The sequence below is a fragment of the Spea bombifrons genome, chromosome 7, assembly GCF_027358695.1.
Source record: "Spea bombifrons isolate aSpeBom1 chromosome 7, aSpeBom1.2.pri, whole genome shotgun sequence".
Lineage (NCBI taxonomy): Eukaryota > Metazoa > Chordata > Amphibia > Anura > Pelobatidae > Spea > Spea bombifrons.
The window spans coordinates 3192783-3213587 of NC_071093.1; the positions used below are offsets into that span (position 1 = coordinate 3192783).

General features: G+C 44.1%; 1 protein-coding gene across 1 annotated transcript; it reads right to left on the bottom strand.

The window, feature by feature from the left end:
* Positions 1 to 2327: 2327 nt before the first annotated feature.
* CFAP65 (cilia and flagella associated protein 65) lies at positions 2328 to 19767 on the bottom strand. Its single transcript, XM_053471837.1, has 33 exons — positions 19614 to 19767; positions 18911 to 19008; positions 18467 to 18651; positions 18058 to 18160; positions 17441 to 17607; positions 16572 to 16771; positions 16311 to 16441; positions 15949 to 16171; positions 15585 to 15850; positions 15197 to 15397; positions 14422 to 14784; positions 13973 to 14110; positions 13361 to 13606; positions 12894 to 13118; positions 12443 to 12595; positions 11755 to 11920; positions 11472 to 11600; positions 10902 to 11127; positions 10159 to 10287; positions 9659 to 9835; positions 9403 to 9469; positions 8771 to 8881; positions 8271 to 8462; positions 7980 to 8129; positions 7445 to 7588; positions 6697 to 6813; positions 6447 to 6575; positions 6257 to 6328; positions 5731 to 5945; positions 5502 to 5636; positions 4591 to 5091; positions 3111 to 3245; positions 2328 to 2629 (listed from the first exon to the last, which is right to left on the bottom strand). Exons 2-33 carry the CDS (start codon positions 18986 to 18988, stop codon positions 2455 to 2457), a joined length of 5649 nt encoding a protein of 1882 aa, XP_053327812.1. The 5' UTR covers positions 18989 to 19008; positions 19614 to 19767; the 3' UTR covers positions 2328 to 2454.
* Positions 19768 to 20805: the final 1038 nt, after the last annotated feature.

The window sequence follows — 20805 nt, forward strand, 5'->3', positions numbered from 1 at the left end:
AAGCACCCAGAAGGGTCATCGTAAAAGTAGGGTGCGATTCCTTGGGTTCCCTCGGTCTCGTTCACATCTTTAAGGATAAACAAAAAGGCACACCGGCCCTAAATGTAACAAAATATCTGCATTTTATTTATTTTATTAGTGAAACAGTAATGCCGAAATTTTTACAGTTCCTGCTAAATACCCCCCCCCGCAGAGACCATACACAGACCTGCTGATCCCTACAAAGACACTGTCACTGCCTGTTTAAGGATATCCCTGCTTAATTGCAGGTGGGATAATCCCACCAACCGAGCCACACCTGTTCTTATGTCAAACTATCCCTAAACCCGGTCCTGTTCTTTTCACCTGAGTCTTGTGATTACCCGTCATCAGTTTTAGAGAATAAGGTGTAATTGCCTGCTGATGTCCTACAAAAATAATGCAATAGAAGACAGAAACTGCGTCACCTACTCTCAGAGGCAGGGCGAAGCTGAGCGCGCGTACGGATAGTGCTGCAAGAGTGGTAGATAAGTGGAACAACCTCCCAGCAGAAGTGGTAGAGGGTAATACAGTGAGGGTATTAAACATGCATGGGATAGACATACGGCTCCTGAATCTAAGACGAGACCAACGACTGATAACGTTTGAGACTAGATGGGGCCAAACGGGGCTGATCCGCCGAGAAATCGTATAATTCTATGAAAGCCGGAATTTATTTGATTCCAGGAGACGCGTTACAAAGAGAGAAAAGTTAAAGGTCAGGGCTGGCTGCACATGATCCGCGAGTCTCTCGCTGTCTATATATATATAATAATATATATATATAACTATATGTCTCTTGTGTATAAGGCGTTGCAGGGATCGCTTTATTCTGCATTTAATGCTTCTCTGCTCGGATGCCCTGAAAGCTGTAAAGATGACTGGGCTGCTTTCCAAATCTAGAGATGGTTGGACGGTTCCATTGTATGCGTCTGCAGCCTGGGTCGGGGCCTTGGACTGACGTGTCCGCCTCTGGATTACGATTTTTTTTTTAAACACTAAAACAAGGCATTTCTGTGGCTTCAGCATAAAGTAGGGCGGACAGATCAGCCGACGTTTCCAGGATGTATAAAATCTTGACATGAAGCAGAAAAGTGGAAATTTTAGTAAAATATAAATGTTAAAACGTAACGTATCAACGCAAGTTGCAAAAGCCCCCAAATATATACAATCACACCATTGTAGATATACGGTATATAAATATATGTGTAAAGCAGTCACCCAGCAGGGGAGGGGATTAAACATGCATGGGATAGACATCCGGCTCCTGAATCTAAGACGAGACCAACGACTGATTAAGGTTTGAGTCTTTAAAGAAAAAGAAATACAGACGAGACGGGGGGGGCGAATGGGGCTGCTCTTCCATCCAATTTACACACACACACTACTGTTTCAAAGGTTTGGGGTCACTGAGTTGTTTTCCTGGAAAACAAGGACATTTCTGGCTGTAACATAATCGCAAAAGGGTTTTCTTACCATCAATCAGCCTTTTAAACTTGGATCAGCGAACACAACGTGCCATTGGAACCCAGGAGTGATGGGAGTGATAAAGGGCCATTGGAACCCAGGAGTGATGGGAGTGATAAAGGGCCATTGGAACACAGGAGTGATGGGAGTGATAAAGGGCCATTGGAACACAGGAGTGATGGGAGTGATAAAAGGCCATCGGAACACAGGAGTGATGGGAGTGATAAAAGGCCATCGGAACACAGGAGTGATGGGAGTGATAAAGGGCCTCTGTGCGCCTATGAAGAGATTCCATTCAAAATCGTTTTAAATTGACACAGTTTTGGTTTATTTCAGAAACAATTGCATTTCTGAGAGACCCCAAACTTTTAATCTGTAGTTTATAAATATCTAAAGTTGTCGAGTTTAGTAGGTCGATGGATTTATGTGTAATAATATTTGTATCAGTTTTATAGATACGCATCTAGGCCAAAAAACGCTCCTTGGGAATTACTGCAGAATCCTTACGTTTTCATCCGTTTCTGTTGTAACGCCCGCAAAAGCTTGGATTAGTACAAAAAAAAGTAAGACTATCGACATCACGAGCCATCATGTGACCTATCGTGACGATCACCTCTACGCACGGCCCTGTAATGCACGATGCTTGTGAGCCCGAACCTTTCACCGTTCCCCTTCCTACCGATGTAAAATCACCCGATCCCTTTGAGGTCAGTTTGCCGGAGCCACGTCCGCAGCGTGGGTCACGCCAGAATTTATTGTCTGTCCTTAAACAAATCTGACACAATGTCAGGGCGACTCTCTGTGACCCGGACAGGCGGTAAAGAATATCAGAAACTTCCATCTACAAACTGAACTGGAAACAAAGACGCTTTAATGTGTTTACAGGGAAAAAAAAGAAACCCCCTAATTATATCCACTTCCCATTAATGAATATTAACCCCTCTGGAAACTCATGTTTTTTCTTCCACGTCAGCCGGGTGCTTGGGGTGCCGGGTGCGACGAACGGAACGATGCCCGTTGGCTTCGTGTGGGGGTGACGGTTCTTGCCCCGTTATCCGAGATGTCTGGCTTGGGACAATCTGCCGTGGCCTGGTCGTTCTGTGGGGTGGAGAGGGTCCGTGCCGTGGAGGTAGGGCTGATCCCCCTATTAAAGAAAAAAAGGCAGCGACAATATTTATCCACAAACTCCCCGCTCGTGGTTCCTGTGCAGCTTGTATTTACTTTGGTAATCCGTTACTATCTCCTGCACCTGTGGGATATCTCACACCTGGAGGGCAATATGATGTGATTTATACCCCGGGCTCGAGCGAATCTCTAGGTTACAAGTTAACACAAGCTGGACGGTTAATTCCTTCGATCGATTCCTTCTGAGAAATCAGCTGATCTGGATAATATCATTCTGCGTGACACCGCTTAATTCGGACGCTTCAATCCTTCCGCCCCCTGGAAGCGGTCAGGCTGGCGCGTTGGCCGGTTCGGTTCGTTTTTCACGTCCAAGAATAAAGTTAATAGAGAAGTAAACCGAGAGAGATGTGAAATCCTATTTATACCGTCCTCTAAGTCATATAGGATCGGTGAGAGCCATTAAGGAAAATTAAAGCATACACACGAGAGACACACAATACCTGGGGGTCACGGGAGGCAGGGCGATGACGCGAGGGCGCGCAGTGAGCACCACTTCTCCTCGGTTGGCTTCGATCAGGATATTCTGCAAAGTGTTCTCTAGCACAGATTCTGCCAGGTGAGCGAACCCCGGCGACCTGAGAAGACAGGCGGACGGTGAAATCTCTGGCGTGGAGCAGCGTGTGTTTAAAAAAACATGAACAAACAGACTTATTTTGTGAAAGCCCTCGCTCTACCGCGTGGCCCCATCTCTCACGACTTTGGAACGTTCCACAAACCCGTCTCACGCTCTGCGCTAGGTCTGGAACAGTTCTAGCTTATTCTATACTATGATGGAAATGCTTAGTTGGCGCTGCGGAGGATTCAATAGAGGTGGTACAGACATGGCGCTGGTATACATCTAGAACAATTAACTCTTGATGCCCCAATGGGGCAGCAGAAAGGGCCGTAATCTGGTTTGTACATACATACATACATACATACATATATAGATACATACATGAAGTCCCTCTTCCTACCCCCATTTGTGGGAATTGTACTTCTGTAAAAGCTCTTAAAGCAATTGAAACAATCGTTACTGTGTTGTTTTTTTTCTTGAAAAACCATTAAAATATTAACTAAAAGCAAATATAACAGAGAAGTGTCGTCAGACTCGGCACGAAGCCGCCGGTGGGATATTCGGGGTGAGATCCCCCCAGAAGCTGGAAAACCACTGGACGTCTGTGTTAAAATACTACGATATACGAGACGGCGGCTCTATTAAGCAGGTCGGGGCAGGAGGTAGGATTTCGCCCTATAAATAGTTATTGTGCCAGCTAAGTCAGACGTTGCTTTAAATTGCAAATACGATGCATCCTGCATCCTGCTTCTGCTTAGTCATGTGAGAGTTCAGGAAAGCCCTCGTCGCCTCGTTCTTTCTTAGGCTATGAGGTCATGTGTTTAAACTATTGAGATAAGAAAAACAGAAATTGTGTGGGTACACTCAGCACTTTACAGCGGCGCTAAGGAAGTGAGTGTAAAGACCCAGGCCTAGAATACGGGGCAACTGAAATCATTAGCGCTTTATGGTACGAAAGGTAACCACTGTGGTGACACAGCGCCACCTGGTGGCCAGAGCGCATGTAGCTGATACATTTTCTCCCTGAGAGCAATTGGTCTAAGTAACTTCCAGTTTCTTGGTTAGCGAGGATGAATCAGATCCTCTACATGGGCCCATTGAGTAATTAAGGCACAACTGGCTACTGTTTGCTCGTAGATCCCTTGTTGATCTATAATGATAGGGAGGATCATAACCAGATCTCTTATAGCTTACTCTCCATGCCCGCTTGCTGAAACGTGCACTTAACGCTGGGACCTTGATTCTACCATTAGTAGAACTATTGACCAACTTCGCAAAAGGGCGAAGCTGTTGATTCACTTGCCTTCCTAAAATGAAACTCCTCCATTTTCTATATTCTGTTTAGTAATCTGATCACATCTTACCTTTTGATTTTTTCTTTTAGTTCCTCTTGCGCTGTGTGAGATTTAACATCAGTTTGTGCACAGGCCAACCCGCGCTCCTCATCTGTCACGTGTTCCTCACCCTCTTCTTCTGTGTGACGTTCCTCACCCTCTTCTTCTGTGTGACGTTCCTCGCCCTCTTCTTCTGTTTGACGTTCCTCGCCCTCTTCTTCTGTGTGACATCCCTCGCCCTCTTCTTCTGTGTGATGTTCCTCACCCTCTTCTTCTGTGTGACGTTCCTTGCCCTCTTCCCCTCTTTTGCTTGGCTCCTTCTCACCTCTTGTTGTTTCCCCCTTTTCGTTTCTCTTTCCCTCTATGGCTAACACATCTGACCTTGCTTCAGAAGACCCCGTGTCCTTGGCCCCAGGCGTGCCTCCTCTATTAGAAGGCTTCTCTCGGGTTCCCAGCTGACTGAAGTAAGGGAGAGGATCGTTCCCAATCTGCTCAATAGCTTCGTGGAAGCGTGGGTCATCCAAAAGATTCCTGAGAAAAATGAAATCCGCACCAGTGGATTATGTGGATTTTCTACACGTCTCCTTAAAACGTAAGATACACATATAGATATATATATACAGTATTATATATGTCTCAAGCTGACCTAGAACCATATACATAAAATTTGATTTTAAGTTCCATTCATTAGTATCAAAATATAACACAAGGGCTTCATTTGACACAAGAAATGAATGTTTTCTGAACTTAACTCCTCCTGGCGCCATTAAGGATCTCCATTATCTTTCATATAGAAAAATACTTTCTATATGGGGGTCTCCATCAAATAGCTCTCTGGGTATTGTTTTAGAGCAACTTGATGTCAGACATCAAATAACATTAATCTGTGTCATTGCAATAAATCTTGTAATCTTGCAGTACTGAAATGGTTAAATGTTTACTGGATAACGGATGCCATGATGTCCACAGCCAATTCCTGCTGTTGAAGGGTGGGCTTCCTTTGGCTGGCGTCCGACTCTCCGGTCTCTGGTTGCAGATCCACATGCGCCGGTTTTTCCTCTCTGTCCTTGGGCAGCCTATTGGGTATATAAATAAAAAATACCATGTAGATCCGGCTGAAATTCTGATTTTATTTTAGGGTATTTCCCCCGGGATTACTGGGATTCTCACCAGTAATGGAAGTGACGATGGAAGTCGTTTTGTAAAAGGTTGAAGAAGTCCTGAGTGTGGTGGGATCGTCCGGTAACCGACAAGTGCAGATGGAGAGGGTCCGGATGTTCAGGTTGGGGCCAGAATCTCTGCCGCTCCTTTTCTGCCCTTCGACTCCCTCTGTCTCTGGTCGCCGGTGGCCGAGAAACCTCTCCGTTCTTGATGGGTGGGAGGGTCTGAAAACAAAACATGAATTCTTTTCAGAACTTCTACAAAAGATTGGAAAAAAGGTTAACTTTTCATTTTCTGATGTATTTTGATATTGCATAATATTTCCTATTACTAATTTAGTTACTGCATTTACTGCATGATGGCGCATGGTCAGTAAGCATCTGGCGGGTGGAGGACAGACTCCCACTGTATTTATATCAGTAGATATTCATGTCTCCATGTTGTCTTGCGTCTAAATATTGTAATGTTGCTCATTTATAATGAGCTATAATTGATCATTGGTGAAAACGTTGGTGCGTCGAGGAGTCTGGCGTACCTTGTATCTCCGGATTTCTTTTAATTCCTGGGTCCCTTTGGATGCACCGGATCCAGAGGACGCCAAACCATGCTGGAAAATAAATACCAGTAAGAAATAAGACCTTGTTGATGAAAACGAAAGTCGCTACAAGGTGCACGGATAAATAGTGTGATGTTAATTGTGCACATAACCCCCGGCAGGTATTTACCCAAGCCGGTGATTCCTTCTTCTCCCTGCCATGTTCAGTGATGGTAAATTCCAAAGACTGCCGTTCTCGTTCTTCCTCCCACTCCAGAAGCTCCTGATGGTATTTGGCAAGCGCCTTTTCCATAAAGATCTGGAAGAAGATGAGAGACTCTGCTAGTCCCCAGGGAGTCACAGGACTGATATGTGATCCTGCAGCCGTGTAATGGATCTCTCGATTTAATAGAACAAATGCATTTCAGGGATTGACTTGCCTCGCATACAAGGTCCAGCGTGTAGAAAGCAGCCTGCTCCCCCGTATGAAGTGTGACAATGACGTTTGTACTCTCACCTGGCCGCAAAACACCTGACGCAGGAGAGACGTGCAGGGCCTGTAACAAAATCCAAAACTCCAGTAAGACACACTCACCCAGCATGGCTTCACCCTACAAGGTACTTGTCATATGACGTGATGGCAATAGTTTCCACTAATTGTATAAACTAATATCCCAATATCCCTAATATCATGTGAAGAACATGAGCTAAAGCGGGGGGGGGGGCTGGGCATGCAGACCCCTGGGCCCGGTGAAGTTTGGCAAGCTGGATAGGTACGGCCCTCAGGAGAGAGGAGGAGAGTCAGCTTGGCCCTGGCTACTGCTAGTCCTTTCCAGATGAGCTGGACCAAGCCAGGATTTGGGCTCTAGTTAGCCCTGGCCTATACTGTCCCCTAACAGTATGAGAAGGTTAATGGACTTTAAAACACATATCTGATAAAATGACATAATGCTACAAAGAATTCCAAGCGTGGGTATCGATCACTAAAGAAAATAGTCTTACATTCATTAACTCAGCTCCTCTGCGACATAACATTGAGTCATAAGTTGAAATCATTGTTTTTTTTATTGTTTAGAGGTCTGAGCGACATTTTGGTTAAAGAGACAACGGCAGCAAAGAATTTTTGCAGTTTTTTTTCTTTGAGAGAATGCACAGATCTGTGGTGTCTGTGGTTTGGAGTGCACTCACCTCATTAACATGGGGAGACCCTGCACACCAGGTGAAGAAAGCCGCTTCTCTCCGAGACGTGTTGTTGAGGAACAGAAGGCGACTGGATTTTGAGAAAACTGGGATATCTCCAAAAGTGACGCTCTGCAGGCTCAGGAGAACCTGCTGCAGAAGACACGGCGAAACAGGACAATGTCATGGATGAGGAGACGATATCACACGCTCCCCATAGCGGAGAGCTCACCACCGAGAGGCTCGTGCCTTAAAATTTGACTAAATCATCAAAAACAATGTTTTTTTAATGCTCACAAAATTTTCATGAGGCAGCTTATACTTTAGAAGTTCTAAACTATTTTCCCATCAAGCAGGAGGAGAAGGAAGCCCCTGTTCTGATTGGCTGAAATGCAAGTTGACATCATCAGTACCCATCTGCAGCCCATCATGAAAAACTACTTTGGCTTCTGTCTCTTGTAAGAGATATTAGTGTTGATATCGATATTAGTCAACGCTCCTCTGGGATGTAAGGGTTAAACTCGTTTGTTAAATGGCCCTTTACCTGCCCCGGAGCCGTGAGCCTTGGGGTTGCTGGTAACGGTGAAAAGTTCTCAAACACTGCGGAGTCCCCGAGCGCGTCTCTATCATAACCAATTCCTTCAAACGTGACGAGGACGGAGTCGCCTCCGAGGATGTGCACAGGGACGGTAACCTGAGTGTAACGGCGCAGACAAGCAAAGTTACGTCACCGGCAGCGGATGGAGAGATGACTGTAGCATTTAACCTCTTCATGACAAAGCCCGTACATGTACGGGCTCACAATGCATTGTTTTTAATGGGTTAACATTCTTACTGAGTAAGTTTTAGCCTCCAGTGGGGAGAAGATCCACTCCACGAAAGCGGTTGCTCCGGGTAATATCTCCCCCCTGGGGTTTAGACACTGGAACACGGGGTGGTGATAATTCTCCTCCTGGATTGCCTTTAGCGGCTCCTGCTGAATTTCGTAGATCACGGCCACGGCGCCTCCATTGTACAGTTCATAGATCTGTGACATGACAAGATGTGGCTCACCTCTGGAAACACGTTATATACATCAGGGGCTACAAACCCAGACGCTAATACGGCCTATTTGCCCCAAGCTGGGGGTATCAAAGCTCCGCCCACTGCCTGTCTACGTCTCTAAGATGTTATACTAAAGCAAATCCATAAAGTACAGATTACAGGCTGTAATGCGATAGATGGAAAGTAACAGGAATGAACCACGTCGCGGAGAGACACGTGAACCTCAGTGTAAGGAGTGCAGCGATTGAAACCCGAGACAGAATTGGAAATATGAAAAGAAACAAAAGTCACCTGTTTGGGGGGCCCAGAGCTGCCGATGGCCACCGGGGTGAACTGGTGCTTCGTGGAGGTGAAATGTACGTAGCGCTGATCCTTCTCAACGGTGACTCCAATGAAGTTTAGCTGCAGAAAGACGCAACAAAAATTACTATGTCGCACCCACCAACATTTCAGGTGCCCTTAGCCCCCTGGCGGTGTTCGCTGGCGGTGGAGGCTAGAGTCTGTGAGGGGCGTGGCCTGTCCTACAAGGGGTGTGGCCAATTCATTCATATATTATAAAGGAAGCAGCATACTCACTCTAACCATACACTTTATATAACATATTTATATACACCAACACCATACACTTACCCATACATATGCACACTCACACCCTCCCTCACCTTTTCTCTTTGCCGCTCACACACTTCTCATTCCCTTGCACGAAGCCCAGACTTTACTGCAGCTTGCACTCTCTGTGTGAGCTACTGCACTGCTGCAGCCTTACTACTGCTGGGTCACGTAATGCGCATTATGGTTACCAACCTTAGTGTACCCCTGCTCTTGAGAAAAAAACTTTTTTGGAGTTACCCCTATTTAGTAATATCCTCAGGGTGGGTGTTTACAGGGTGGGTGTTTGTTAGAAGAATTTACATCCAACGTACCAATATCTCCCTGCCATGTGACAATTTCAGGAGGACTGGCAGACGATCGATTCCAACAAAATCATGCCTGTACATTGGATCATAAATAAAAAAAGATATTGGTTTCCAAATATCAATAGAAGATTCCCAGTTAAATAGTAGCACAGAACATGAAACCCCTCTGAGACAGTACAATAGTATATATATATATGTATTATTGTATAGTAAACAGACGCACAGATCATGCCCATTGCGTGCATCCGTGTAGATATCTCACCTGTATGACAGCTGGACCGTGTGCTGCTGGCCTGGATTCACAGTCCCTGATTTGGGGCTGGCTGCAAACAGCTTGTTGTCTTGGATTCTCATCTGGTGAATCTCGCTTTGCTCAAACTCAAAGGTTTCAGCCCAGAATTCGAGCTCGATCTGCTGATCTGCCGGAAATAGAAATTCCCTGTGGGAGAAGAAAACCAAATTCTGGTAACAATGAACTCGGAACCCTCACTAAATCTGCATCTGCTATCAAATTCTATGTTTGTTGCTTATTAGCCATTTGTATGAGTTCTGAGCCCAGTCTCCTCAACAGACATTCTGAGTCCTTATCATACTGCTTGAGGGAAACAATAGAACGGCTCAGTCTTAATCACCCAGTCGGACTCTCTGACTAATAAAAGTTTGTGAAGCAATCAATGCAATGGCCCAACCTGCAGGATCATTTCATTGCTTACTATACACAAACGCTGCTGAATGACATAGCTCCGTATCCCACGTACTCACCAGTTCACAGGCACAACCCCTCTGTTCTCTAGCAAGAGAAATGTCACAAAAGGTTCCGATCCCACAGGGGCGGCTCCAAAGTTGAAGTCAAGGAGCACTGGGGTGTTTATAGGGGGGCATCTTCGGACGCTGTGCATGAATGAAAAAAAGATAATCAAGACTTACATGAAATGATCAATCATATAGTAACAGGTCTAGCCTAAGTAAGTGTCTTCTGTGCCCCAAACAGCTTCCTGTATCACCTTTTCCCTCAAACAGTTTGGCATCTGCCATCTTTGTCCCCAAACAGATTGTCAGTGCCAGCAAACAGCTTGCTTGTGCCATCTTTTGCCCCAAAACAGCTTGTCAGTTCCCCCAAACAGCCTGCCTATGTCATCTTTGCCAACACAAAAAGATGAGTAGAAGAGAAAATCCTGGAAAACCTGGGGAGAAGGGACCAGACCATTTGTTCTGTAAGTCCCAAAAGTTCTGATGCTCGCCCTGACCTGGATTTGGGGATAACTAATTCCTTCTGTGTTTGTGGGGAGTCCCCACCTAGTTCAGCTGCTCACAGTAACCGTTAATGGACTTCAGCTCAGTCAATAAGCCAGGTGGTAATTTCTTCCACCAAATGTGACACAGCGCAGCCAAAGCCATTAGCAAAAGATCTTAGAGTCTGGCACATGCAAGTATATTACATGTTTTCAGCTGTTAACAGTCACCTTCCGAATCTTTTAAACCCAAGCACCCATGGCGCACCGTACCTGTGTCGAGTAGGGACCCGATATATGAGCTCTGCCGGAGTGGGGTCTCTTTTGAGGTACGTGTTTATCCTTTCTAATGAAAACAGTCTCCACAGTTGAGTCTTGTTGAGTGAAGTGGCACTGCCAGCCGCGCACACATCCACAATGGACAAGACGGGGTAAACACCCTGTGCCGTCACACAGCACAGAAAGTGCTCCTTGCTGACTGCGTTACTGGGATCCAGAGCTATGGACGGAAAAAGGCATTAATGTGGAGGTGTTTTCTCTATAGATTATTAGGGTAAAATAACTAAATATTATTACTATGTTAACAAATGTGGGGTGTTTTACCCATCGATCCTGGTGCAAAAGGATTATCATCAAAGGCCAAACGGAGTAAAGTGCCCAAAGTCAAAAGTAAGGAAAACTCTGAAGGACAGAGCCCCCCGCTCCCGCCGACGGTCCCAAATGAGCGTGTCACTCAACTTGCATGACCTCACCTGTGACTCGCAAAGTGTAAAGTCATGCCTTCTTGCAACATTCGAGTTGCGTTGAAAGGGTACGCAACTACAGTCGAGTTTTTAACCTCACCTTTTGGGGTCAAAATGGAATAGAATATTTTCCATATGTACTGGAGCCTGCGTGCCGGACGAGCTGTCACTCTAATGCTGAGCTTGGTCCGCGCAGGGAGACAGCCTCTACTGTTCTCAAACTCCAAGGCTGTTATGAAATGAAAGGATGTCAGACAAATGTGAGGATAGGGTTCAAGGGTGAAAAGTACTTTTAACAGCTTTATTGTCAATGATAATTTGCATGTTTAAACAGCAGAACAGAAAAAAGGTCCATCTGTTTGCAAAGCGACAAAGCATCCTACCAACTGGATCATGGGTGACTTCTTCCTGGTCACACGGACCGTTTATCTCCTGCTTAGCACTCAGTGTGTATTCAAGAGTGCAGTCTCCATCATTCGACAGAGGCAAATCCCACGACTGAAAGCTGCCAACCAAAATATCCCCCAGGTCCACCTGCTCCTGGAGTGCCTGAAGACAAAAGGAAAAACATCAACACAATCTGTTCTGTCTTTCCCAAACTTCTCCCTGGCACATAGCACCAGATTTTCCCAGTAATGTTCATATGCCGTGTGTGTCTTATCCATAAAGTATACATTTTTTATTCTGAGTTTCGAATGGCTTGGATAGCACTGTATACAATACTTAATTATAGTAACTGTAAAAAGAAATCTGTAACTTTTGCGAGTGTACAGGCTTAACAGGTGAATTATAGGAAAGGACATTACACATTACAGACTGTCTAGACATATGAAACTAGCCGTTCACACATAATTGGTAAAAATAACAATGAAGTTGGAGGCATTTTGCTCCAGTGCCCCATCAAGGGAATGTGGAAACCTAAAGGCTAACTCACTCCCCCCCAAAAAAAAACTGAGTTTCCAGTGACCCAGGCCACTGCGAAAGCCTAATTCAAGGGTGAGGATACATCATACTGATGACTTGCATTCATTAAATGAGCCTCCCAAGTTGGGCTACATTAGATGCACTTACAGACAGCGTCCCCCTGCAGCCCTCTCCAGTGATACGGAGGATATAACGCATTTTCTCGACAGGTTTAAGATCTTCCACCGCTGCCCAAGTTAGCGCCGTGGCTTTAGCAAAGTATTTCCTTTCCTCTTGTGGCACAAATGACCAAGTCTGGACCTACGAACGTGGAGAACAAATAATACGATGAACTTTCTATGTGAACATTTTTATCACACAATTCGGGAAGCCCAATACCTATGGTCTTAAAACAGAAACAAGAAGGATACTGTTTGTGACTTTTCCAAAACATCCCCCTAAAATATTTTATTGCAGGAACTCTTATCTAGAAGATTAACTGAATAAGTGAGACTATTTTATGCATATTTATTAACGGCAGGCTCACATATTAACCCTAACAGGCCAGGAAAATAATTTCTTGGCATCTCATCATTTGCACCGTTTGGGGGTCCCTTACCATGCTTTCGTTGGGCCGGATAGTTCCACTGCTTGGAGTTACTGAAATGAATGATGCATCTGGTTGTTGTATTTTCCACTGGAAGCGCAGTGGAAATCTGGAGCAATTCTTCAGAGAGTAAGAGCGCTCAGACTGCGTCCCCACACACGTCGGCTTAAAAAAGAGCTTTCCGTCCCCTTCTAGAACGAGCTGCGGGGCTTCAGCACGAGAGAACAGCACTATTTCCTTGGGTACAAAAGCAAGAATGTTAATAAAAAACACTCGCGCTCCTAGAGCAATCTATATCTTAAAGGGTCTGATAAAAACGGGAGCAGGCTACATATTTCTGTACACTAAACACAAGTTTGTTGCCACTACTAGAGTTAATTAAAATAAAAGGGTTGTGGATTTTTTTTGTCATATAATGATATTCAAAATGTCAATAGTCCCCTGCTCTACTTATAGGAGTCCTAAACTTTGTAGCTTACCTGGGTAAAATCAGGACTGAAGTTCAGCTGCAGGGGCAGTTGATGCCTTGTCAGTCCTGCTTGGGTAGGGCTGGTTCTTAGAAGCAGAATTTGATGAGATCCGGATGGGATTTGACCCGAGGCCGGCTTCACCTGGGCTGAGGGGCAGCTCGTCTGGTCTATTGCATAGGCCAGTGGTAAGGGCCCTGTGTTCTGGATCAGCAACGTACGCTGAGCCTGACCATTCTGTTTTACTGGAGGAAAAACCTGGAGCAAAGGGGCAATACGTCACTAAACTATACATAACATTTGCCTAGGTCTGCCAATGGCTGGCTCTTCATCAAAGTCTGGGACTGCCCCAACTGAACCCATCATATCTGGTTTGTCACCTAGGTCCTATGACATTACATACAGACCCGCTGTTAAATTGAGACAGTTTCCAGCTATGGTCTCACCCCACAACGTGTGGCCTAAAAGCCAGTACAGGGACCCACAACCTTCTCTTACCTGCTTAGCTTTCTTCTGTCTTAACCACCTGCATACTCAAGCCTAATCTCAACTTGTTTTCCAACTCAGCCTGATTCCCCTCTTTGTCTCAGAAATTATTAAGTAGTACTTAGAGAATGTTCTTACCGCTCGAGGGCAATCCAGTGTACAACTGGGAACAAAATGCTGGTGTCCCCGCTCAAATGTGTGTCCCCTCGCATGAAGCGTAATGCACCACGGAAGGCACATTGTGGCATCTTCCACGTTCCGATAATCTCGAAGGACCTGTAAAAAAGGGAATAAGAGGAAAGCACTGGAGAAAAAGCAATGGCGACATGAAGTATGACCAGATAAGATCTAAACGACAGTTTGAAATACTAATTTTATAATACAAGACTCTGTGGACACTACAAACAGTCAAACATCTATGTTCCATTCCTGGTGCAAATTATAGACCTCAGATAAAAGAGAAAATAACTGAACACAAACAAATGATTCAAATAACGTCCATGAATAATCAGTTACTATGCCCAGGAATATTTGATACATGGAAGGTCCTGAAGACCTTCTTTCCCGGCCTGGTATCATCTGCTCACCTTGTAGAAGATAAAACCTTCCAGCTCCCCAGCATACAGAGTGTTTGGCTGCGACGGACCGAAGACCACTGTGAAAGCCGTCGATTTCAGAGGTGGAATCTCCGTGGATTGTGGGGTAACCTGAAACGGGCAGTCAGGGTTTGATGTCCATATCACTGACACTTTTCCCTTTGTGTGATTGGTCAGCGATAACGGGAGAGACCTTTTCTGGCCATTTCCAACACTGCAGCCAAAGTCAAAGTCTCTTTTTGTGGCCGTGACATGGGGTGGAAGCACGGTATTGTCAGAGCTAAACTCATCATTAAAGAATTCAGATACCGAGTTCATGCTACCATGTTCCTCAGGATACTCGCCATCAGATTCCTGAGAAAAAAAGAAAAAATAATATTACAAATCATCCAAATATATGTGATTTTGTATTTGGCAACATAAGATATAAAATGTATTAATACAATTCTTCACTGAATGAATGAATATCTGTATGTATAACAGCTTGGTTGTAAGAGGTTAATATCTATCATGTATGCATAACAGTAAAAATCAGGCAGTGTGTGGCATTTCGAGTCGGACAATGGATTTTACAAATGGTTCTGCATGTAACTTTAAATGGATATGTATTTAAGATAACATAGGCAGTGAAACAGCATATGAATGGTTTAAAAACCAGTTAAAAAACCCAGGAATTAAACTATAACCAGAAGTGTTAATCTCCCCCTCCTTAGCAGCTGAGGACGATTCCAGATTCACTGTGACTGAGTGACGGAGATCACGCGACCTGTGTCAGCAGCACCAGCGCTCCGTCGGCGTCCTTCCCCAGCCTCCCCTCCTGTAACATGGCATTCAGGACGTCTGGAGGGTACGCTGTCAGCCCGCGAATCGCATTCTTCCTGTATAGGGGCAGATGCTTCGGGAGAACAATGGCGGGTTTCTCTGTATCCGAATGACACGTGCCAATCAAATCTAGAAAGAGAGGATCCTATGAAAACAAAAACAAAAAAATACTTTTAGAGTCGATGAGTTATACGACCAAAGCGTGAGCGGTAACAGCGTTTAGAAAGTCCTAACCTTTGCAAGACAGAGGGAAGCACAAGATACTTCAAGCTTCTAGTCATAATAACAAAATACAAAAAAATAGGACTTTTCTCTATAATCTGCGGTCTCACCTGATGGTGGAGGAGGCATGCCACTCTCCGATAGTGGGGAATAGGATGACGAGGGGCGAAGGTGACCTGCAGAGTTCGAGTTTCACGGGGACCAATAATCCCATAAGGATGATCAAATGAGAAGACGCTTTCACTGCTGTCAATGTCGAACTGGTAGTGAGCCGGTACATCCGAAGAATTGGTGATTTCCAGGGTGCGTAGCATCTGCTCCCCCAGATTCACCAGACCGAAGTCCATCAAAGACTTTAGGATAGACACACGAGGACCTTTAGTAGAAACGGATGCGCTTGGTCAGCCTACTGTATATATTTGATGGATGGAGCGTGGTTATGCAAATTGACTGTGAGCTCTATACAGGATGTACCTTGACATGTTCCGGCAACCTTTAACACAGATTTCGTGAGGTTACCAGCTGGGATCACATGAAAATAATCCACCGTCTCCATCCCAGGAATATGCGGGCGAAATTGCACTGGAATCTTCAGCTTCCCTTGGGCTGGAACCACCGAACGTTCGATATCACAGAAAAAATGACAGTCCATTTGGGATGAATGGGTGGCGCGTTCAATTCGGAACGGTGAATCTACCTGTAAATTGTTAGAAATCAACTAGGTTAGGTCTTCTTGTCTGTGTGCAGGAGGAGCTACGAACGGATGCCCTTTGTGTCACTTTTGGATGTACATTCTAATTATAAAATTGCTCCCGGTAGCGCTATGAAGCTCTTACCGCTGAGACGTTGTGTATTTCTATGTGCTTCTCCACCACGGCGCCCACTCCGGCTGAGCCGAAATCCAGTAAAGGTTCATCTTCTTCACTTGCAGCCCCAGCAACTCTCAGCACCAGGTGGGGGTACTTTGCTGCGTGAAACAAAACAAAGAGCAAAGGAATAGAGAACACTCGCAAGCTTACAATCTAATTTGATCCAACAGCTCAGCAGAAGAGAAGCTGTCTGTCTGACTGGCGATTACACGAACGAGGTCTGCTCACCAATGGAAGTCAGTTGGATGCTTTTGTTATATTCCTCGTTAACCCCGAATCGGCAAACTGCCACCACGCTGTGCACAAGAGCCATCTGTGGCTGGAACAGGACCTTGATTGGAGTCTCACATCGAGGATGCAGTGTTCCACTAGCCGGGGTCATCGTGAAAGGGTCCGACACTTCCCATCGAAACGATGTCTGCAGGTCACTGATGGAAAACATCATGATACGGCGTCAGGGTATATGAGTCCACATTTACACATAAATTCAAGCTACTGTCTACAAGAATTTTAAACGATAAGAGACTAAAAACATGAAAAAAAAACTCTCTGTCCCTTCTACTTCAAACACAATTTTTCTCATTTTGTACTTAACTTATTAAGCTTATTAGTTTGAACGTTTTACACACATTTGGAATTCTTAACTTGTACAGCAATCACAAGAAAGGATTGGGGCTTCCTTGCGACTCTTTATAATGATCTCAGCAGAGGTTTTAAAAGTATTTTTCAAGAACACAAAATAGAAAATATGTTTTTAATGTGCATTGATCATTTTTTGATGTGATAATTTATTTTTCTTACAGTGACAGTTTAAGCCTACAAGATAATTATGTGCGTGCAAATCATCAGAAACATCTGTTTTATGACAAAATTTACAGTCTAACAAGGAAGATAGCTGTGTATTCCAGTTATTTATCAAAGTGGCAGGAGAGGATTATGAGTTGCTTTTTAAGGTAATAAAGTACATCTTTAAATACAGTTTCTATTTTATTGCAGCAAATAGGACTACAATGCAATTTTTTTTATTGACTTGGTACTAATCGTAAAAGATTTTCCACTCATCAGCCCCAATGGTTTGCAATAAGGAAAGCACTTACCATGCGTTGTGCAGGACGAATGAAGCCTCGGAGGAGTGATGGACTGCACAGGTAGGGATGGTAAGCTCCTCCTGGAACAGAAGCTCGTGGCGAGGCAGTGTAGCTCGTAATACCACTGAGAAGCTTCCTTCCTCTGCCTCGAACGTGATGAAGTCCTCATAGTCACGCTATAAATATGTTACACGTACGGTTTACAGAATGAAAGCAAAGACTAGTTGATGGCTTCATAATACTGAATTCTATATCTCCCAACTTCTACCCCCAGGGGATGCCGGGGGGCACAGAGCATGCGCAGTATGTGCTCTTGGGTGTCCTAGACACTAGAGAATGAAATTGGCATCAGAGGATTGTGGTCCAAATCCCGCTGTCCCACCGAGCTCTCTCTCATTCCCAAAAAGCAGGACAGAGGTAGAGCTTGGTGGGACAGAGTGGCAAAATCAGGACTGTCCCGCGCAAACTGGGACAGTTGGGAGGCAGGGAGTTCTAGAATTTTTATGAGACGTGAAACTTTTGTAATGTATGTCTTGTCCCAAAATCCCCACGAGATGGCAGCGTAATACAAGAAACAAGAAACCATACAGGGTTCTACAGCAAGTGTTGCAAGTTCCGCTACCAACCTTTTCCAGCGGCCGGAAGGTGATCGGGAGAGAGAAGGAAGTGCCCGACATTAAGGTGACACTCTGAGGAAACAGAGTTCTGAAAAAAGGGGTGCTGGGGGGTCTGCTTGGAAAAAATAAACATGGGTTAAAAGTAGCAGTGAACACGTCGCTAACAAATCCCTGCTTTAGAACGTGAATGAGGGGCGAACCACTGGAGATATTAATGCTGCTTGAATAGCACATTTTAAAGATGCAGTTCCAGTTAATTAAATTAACCCTTTTCTAACGAAATGCAGCATTAGAAAACGTTGAAATGCATGCAGCTCTTTGCACCTATCGAGAAATGCTTGAGAATCTCTGCTTCAAAATACAAAGACGGTATTATGGAGGAAGGAGGCGAACTCTAGGCTACGATTCTCCTGCTCACCTGAATTGCACCTTCTGAGTTTTCAGTTTGACGTTTTTCAGGGCGAGATGTTTGGTGATCTCCTTCCCCGGTTCCCAGTGCTGCCAGTGCAGAAACGTGCGCACCTCGAACCCCATGACGACATCCCTCTTTTTGGCTTTCTTGACTGATTGGAGACTTGTACGTATTTGGTGACGATCCTTTCTCTAAGCATGAAAAATGGGAAATGTTTAAAGGTCTTTGGATACATAAAACATTAACAATGTACTGGTCTGTACGACGGGATGATCGATGGCCTGACACTGTCTCTTGGGATAAATATCGGAGTTCTCTATACAGGTGAGACTTTGATAGAAACACGGCAGAACCTTTTGGCCCACGTAGTCTGCACTCGGATGAAGCACTCGACAACTTTACTATACAACAGGCCACTTTTCTTAGTCCCAGTTGCGATTTTCTACTTACCAATTTATCTGAAACTTTATCGCTCTGCCCCAAAAAGGAATTGGATTCCAGGGCCCGCGTTTGGAGTTGTGCGAGCATGTTACTCCTGTATTGTAAAACTAGACACAAACAGGAACAAGTGAGTAAATGGTTAACAGAGCAACATCATCATATTAAAAACATATCCTATGATATCTTATTACAGAGAATATTTTTTCTGGATTTTTAACTTTTGGGATATCCCCGGCTTTATATATATATATATATATATATATGCGTGAAATATATGTAATATGTCTTCCAGCTTCCGGCACAATGTGAAAGCTGAACATAAACAGACTTAAGCTAAACAAATACAAAAAAGTTTAAGAAAAAGTTTTTGTTTTGGGTAATGTTAGCATTTGTATAATTATAAATATAGAGGAGAAGAAAGAAAGAAAGAAAGAAAGAAAGAAAGAAAGAAAGAAAGAAAGAAAGAAAGAAAGAAAGAAAGAAAGAAAGAAAGAAAGAAAGAAAGAAAGAAAGAAAGATTTACTAGTGCAAGATGTAATAAGATAGATATGAATTGGCCTATCTATATAATAATATATAATATATATAATATATTATATATATATATATATATATATATATATTAACTTTATAAATAAATGAAATAATAATTATCATAAAAAATAGATCATATAGACACTGGAACAACAACATCCATGACATTTAAACTCACCTTCCACGTAATCGGAGCTCCCAGGGCGGAAAGGCCCCCGCGGGTTTGGATGGGCCCCCCAAATTATTTATACTGCGACGAATGCGAGTTGAAAATAAATGACCATTTGGCGAGGGGCCCTGGGCTCGGGTGTGACAGTCCGGCCCGGGTACCGAGCTCGCCCAGCGATATTTCAGGCTTCACTGTTCTTCAGCACCACGGCAGCCATGCTCCCGTTTCCCCGGCAACGCGACGCGGCAACCACCCTGTGTGTTTATTAGCAACCACGGCGGCCGCGGTGTCCCAAACTCTTGAAAAGGCGAAGCTGGTATCGCCGTGACGGCTGTCTCTGGCTGCAAAGCAAACGTGCAACAGCCAGCGATGTGTGGAAATGATTCCCGCGGACTCTGAGCATTTTAACCTGTGGCCCTCACTCAGGTAAGTGCATTTGTCGTAAAATAAATACCAATTGCATTCAGTTCCACTTCATTTCAAATATGAAGAGCATTTGGGGGTTAAATAACCCTACATATTCAATTAAAGTTACCCTTATGACTTTGTCAGAGGTTGGAGGGGCAAATATATTTACATTACCCCCTCACTCCTCCACTCGAGGCCTGGCTGTTGGGGCACTATTGAAATGACTGCAATTTATGGCAATCAACCCCAAGGGATTTTAGCCATTATTATTATTATTAGTTATTGTTTTATGTAGCGCCACAGACACCCCTTTTTTTGCCCTGGAGATTATCTGGCCCTTAAAGTGACCCCTAAACATGTCTTAGGTCTGAAGGTAAAATATAAAATATAAATGTTAATTGGTCTGTTGCTTTAAATGCTGTAAAATGTATATAATGTAGACAAAATCATTGTACAAATCTGCTGAATTAAACAAGTTTATACCTAAATTATTAGAAATATCATTCCTAAAACTACCGAACATCCCAAATAATTCGGTAATCATGTAAAACTGGCTTATTCACTGTTTTTGTCTGGGAACGCTTGTCACATGACACAAAGCAAGTGGTGATAGGATGTTGCCATAGAAACCAAAAAACCAAGTGGGACAGCACCTTAAAATAATGAAGACAAAGTGTTGCACATAATGTGTAATACGTGTAAAAATTCAATATCAATCACAGAAGCGGATTTCAGTTTTTAAGAGATTTATTGTATTAAACTGGGATTTATTTACATGGAGGATGTTTTATAG

Bases quoted from the DNA above. Each gene is read 5' to 3' on its own strand.
- CFAP65 (XM_053471837.1), bottom strand. From the start codon at position 18,988: ATGCTCGCACAACTCCAAACGCGGGCCCTGGAATCCAATTCCTTTTTG. The intron at 18,652-18,910 runs GTAAGTAGAAAA...TTTCATGCTTAG, and splicing joins ATAAAGTTTCAGATAAATTG to AGAAAGGATCGTCACCAAAT. The intron at 15,851-15,948 runs GTACATCCTGTA...TTTCTACTAAAG, and splicing joins GGTTGCCGGAACATGTCAAG to GTCCTCGTGTGTCTATCCTA.